The 3,026-nt window shown below is 34.0% G+C and overlaps 1 protein-coding gene across 1 annotated transcript; it reads right to left on the bottom strand.

Moving 5' to 3' along the window:
• Positions 1–651: 651 nt before the first annotated feature.
• Positions 652–1,164, bottom strand: LOC104231473 (uncharacterized). Its single transcript, XM_009784478.1, has one exon. It carries the CDS (start codon positions 1,162–1,164, stop codon positions 652–654), a length of 513 nt encoding a protein of 170 aa, XP_009782780.1.
• Positions 1,165–3,026: the final 1,862 nt, after the last annotated feature.

The raw sequence follows: 3,026 nt of genomic DNA, 5'->3' as shown, positions 1-3,026 counted from the left end.
AATCTCATATTAATGAAACTATATTATTATGTCTTTGAATCTTTTTTTTTTTTTACTTAAATGATTGTTTGATTCAAGTTAACAAAACAATCATATTGTCTTCAATATTGCAATTGTTCATTTGATGCCTAATGTAATGAAAGTAATAAGAGTAACATTTGTAAATATTAATTAAGTCCTCTAAAGGTGATCAATTTTTTGCCAAATTAATATAGTACATTGAACTTATGACACCAACCTTGGACAGTAGGAAAATGTATTGTCAAGAAATATATGAAAAATTTAAAGATAGTTGAGAACAAAAGAAGTACTTATGAAGCAAACTTCTCAAGTTCTTGTCAAAAGAAGGAGTTTTTTTTTAAGAAATGAAACAAACAGCGTCCAAAATCTGACATTACTACAATTTTTCAAAATCAAACAAATGTGAAAAGTTCATCTAACATTCCAGACAGTGTCCAAAATCTGAGGAATCTCATGAATCAATGTAGTAAGGATTAAAACAGGTGCAAAATGAATCTAACGCTTATAACCACTTAACATCTAGTCAATAGATGATAACCCTTTGGCACTTAGAACTAAACTTTTCAATTGAGGTCCAACAATATAGACAAAACATTCGGTTCACAAGGGAAAAGAATACTCTTATTATAATCAAACTGAACAATTTTCTGATATATACATCCCTACAAACATTCCGGCTAACAACACAGATGATATAACACTTGCTCCATTGTCACCTTCAACCCCTACACTACTTTCATCTACAAACGAACTTGAAGATGGTTCTTCACTGTCAGCATTTTCTTCTTGAAAATCATTGAATGCTGCTATGGCTTCATCATAAGATTTGTAAGAATTGAAAATGCTTCTTTTGAAACCTATAACTATATGAGCACACTCACACCAAGAGTTGTATAATCCGGGCCTTTTACCACGAAATACCACATACACCTCCGATGCCGATATATTATCAACTTGAGATCCATTTCTAAACTTATTGAACGCTGCCATGGCTTCATCATACGATTTGAATGCCTTGAAGATGCTACCCTTGACACCAGTAATCATAGGAGCACATTGGTGCAAAGAGTTGTATAATCCAGGCCTCTTGCCACGAAATACAACATAGACTTTCGAAGCATTATTCCTCTTTCCGTCCCCCATTCTTTAATCTAACCCTAAGAAAGATAAGAGATGAAGAAGGAGAAACAAAGATAGAAAAATGGGGGTTGGAAAAGCTTTTTAGGTGATGCACTATATATTTAAGTGTTTAAGGTTAGAAAGTGACCAATGCAAGATGAGTATAATAGTTTAATTTTATGCGTATTTCCTCTAGTATACTATGTGTATATTTCAGTGTATTTCGTTTGTTATAGTATATGTATATGTGCATTGAGTGTATTATGGAAGATGATGTAACATGCATGTGTACATATGAAAGAAGCCTTGGGAAGGTAAGATAATTAAACTAATGAGAGAGAATTGTTTGAAAAAAAAAAATTAAAATAAAATATGCTAAAGGGTATATATGGAAAACGAAAATACACAATTATCCATTATGACCTCAAAAGCCGTACGAAATTATCATAATGCCCTCAATCTGGACATTTGGGCCATTTCTAGTGTGGCCAAATATATTTTCCGTTTTGTATTAGCATTATTTAACTAATACTAGTATAAATTATCCTTGAAACTAATTTTGAATATTAATTGCACTAACTACCCTCAAGGTCAACTGATCAAGAAGACATCGAAGAGATCTCCTACGAAATGACAGCTAAGCATTCAAGGAGACGGTCTCGAATGAATAAGAGAGCAGGGGTTTGACTTTTGTTAGCCACCCCAAAACAATTAAATGCCACATAGCAAAGGTCAACATTTGACATATTTGCGTGTTTTTTCCATTTGCATTCAAGGGAAGTGGATACCCAAATCACATGGCTGAAACGTGACCTACTGATCTCCTTCGCCACGTGTCAGGTTCCCAAATTGAAAATAAGCCCACCTTAAATTGGCGCAGAGAGCGGTGGACCCAGGCCCATCTCAGAATATCTCTTTTTAATTGGTGGGCTCCAAGTGTAGCTGCTAGCTAGCAAGCCCAATCATTTTTCACTTACCCTATTTATTGACGGTTTCTTCATAAATTGGAGTGCTCAAACAGTGCAGACACGGTTTGTCCGAAGACCCATTGGGCTATGTGGGGCTCGAAAAGTTATTGACTTTTGGAGAGTATTACTTTATTGTAGTACATGTTGTATCATATATCCTCACAATTTTTAACCTAGCTAGTGACACTCGGGTAATTAACTGACATAAAAAATAAACAATCAATCCGGCCGTCTATTTGTGTAAAATACCTTGAGAAAAAGGTTCGGTATCCCAGTAAAAATTACACGGAACGTCCTATTTGATCGTCCTCATTTAACCTATACCCATTTTTTTTTAAACTTTTAACTTGTACCCATTTTTTAAATAACTTCAGCTCCCTTTCTGCTCCTCTTTCTTCTTCTTCTTCTTCTTCTTCTTCTTCTTCTTCTTCTTCTTCTTCTTCTTCTTTCTTTCTTTCTTCGTTCTCATCGTCCAATTCATAATCTTATAGGGAATCGAAGGAATCACTTAAACTTATTCTTTTTACTTTCTCATGTACATAATAATAATGTGAATGCTTGAATTAGTCAAAAAATGAATTAAGTTGACAATGTTGAGCATATACCATGCTATAAATATCACCATTTTTGTTGTCATTTTCCTCACCAAGAAATCCAAAAGGAAAACAAGCTAGATATGGCTAAATACACAACCTTCATTGCCCTTCTCTTCTGTCTTCTCCTTGTCGCTGCTACTGGTGAGTCAAATTAAGTAGCTTATTTTTTTTTAAATCAAATAAAGGATTGGGATGTTCAGGATTGTCCCAAGATACAAAACAAAAACTTCCTTTGATAAAAACTTTAACTCTAGAGCTGAAGTTCGACAGTTCCAAAACAAAAACTTCAGCTCTAGAGCTGAAAACAAAAGTTACAAAACAA

Source organism: Nicotiana sylvestris, chromosome 6 (assembly GCF_000393655.2).
Source record: "Nicotiana sylvestris chromosome 6, ASM39365v2, whole genome shotgun sequence".
Taxonomy (NCBI): Eukaryota; Viridiplantae; Streptophyta; class Magnoliopsida; order Solanales; family Solanaceae; genus Nicotiana; species Nicotiana sylvestris.
The sequence above is the reverse complement of the archived record's forward strand: the minus strand, read 5'-3'. Positions and strand labels throughout refer to the sequence as shown.

Excerpts from the sequence above, each read along its gene's own strand:
- LOC104231473 (XM_009784478.1), bottom strand. The coding sequence starts at position 1,164 with ATGGGGGACGGAAAGAGGAATAATGCTTCGAAAGTCTATGTTGTATTT.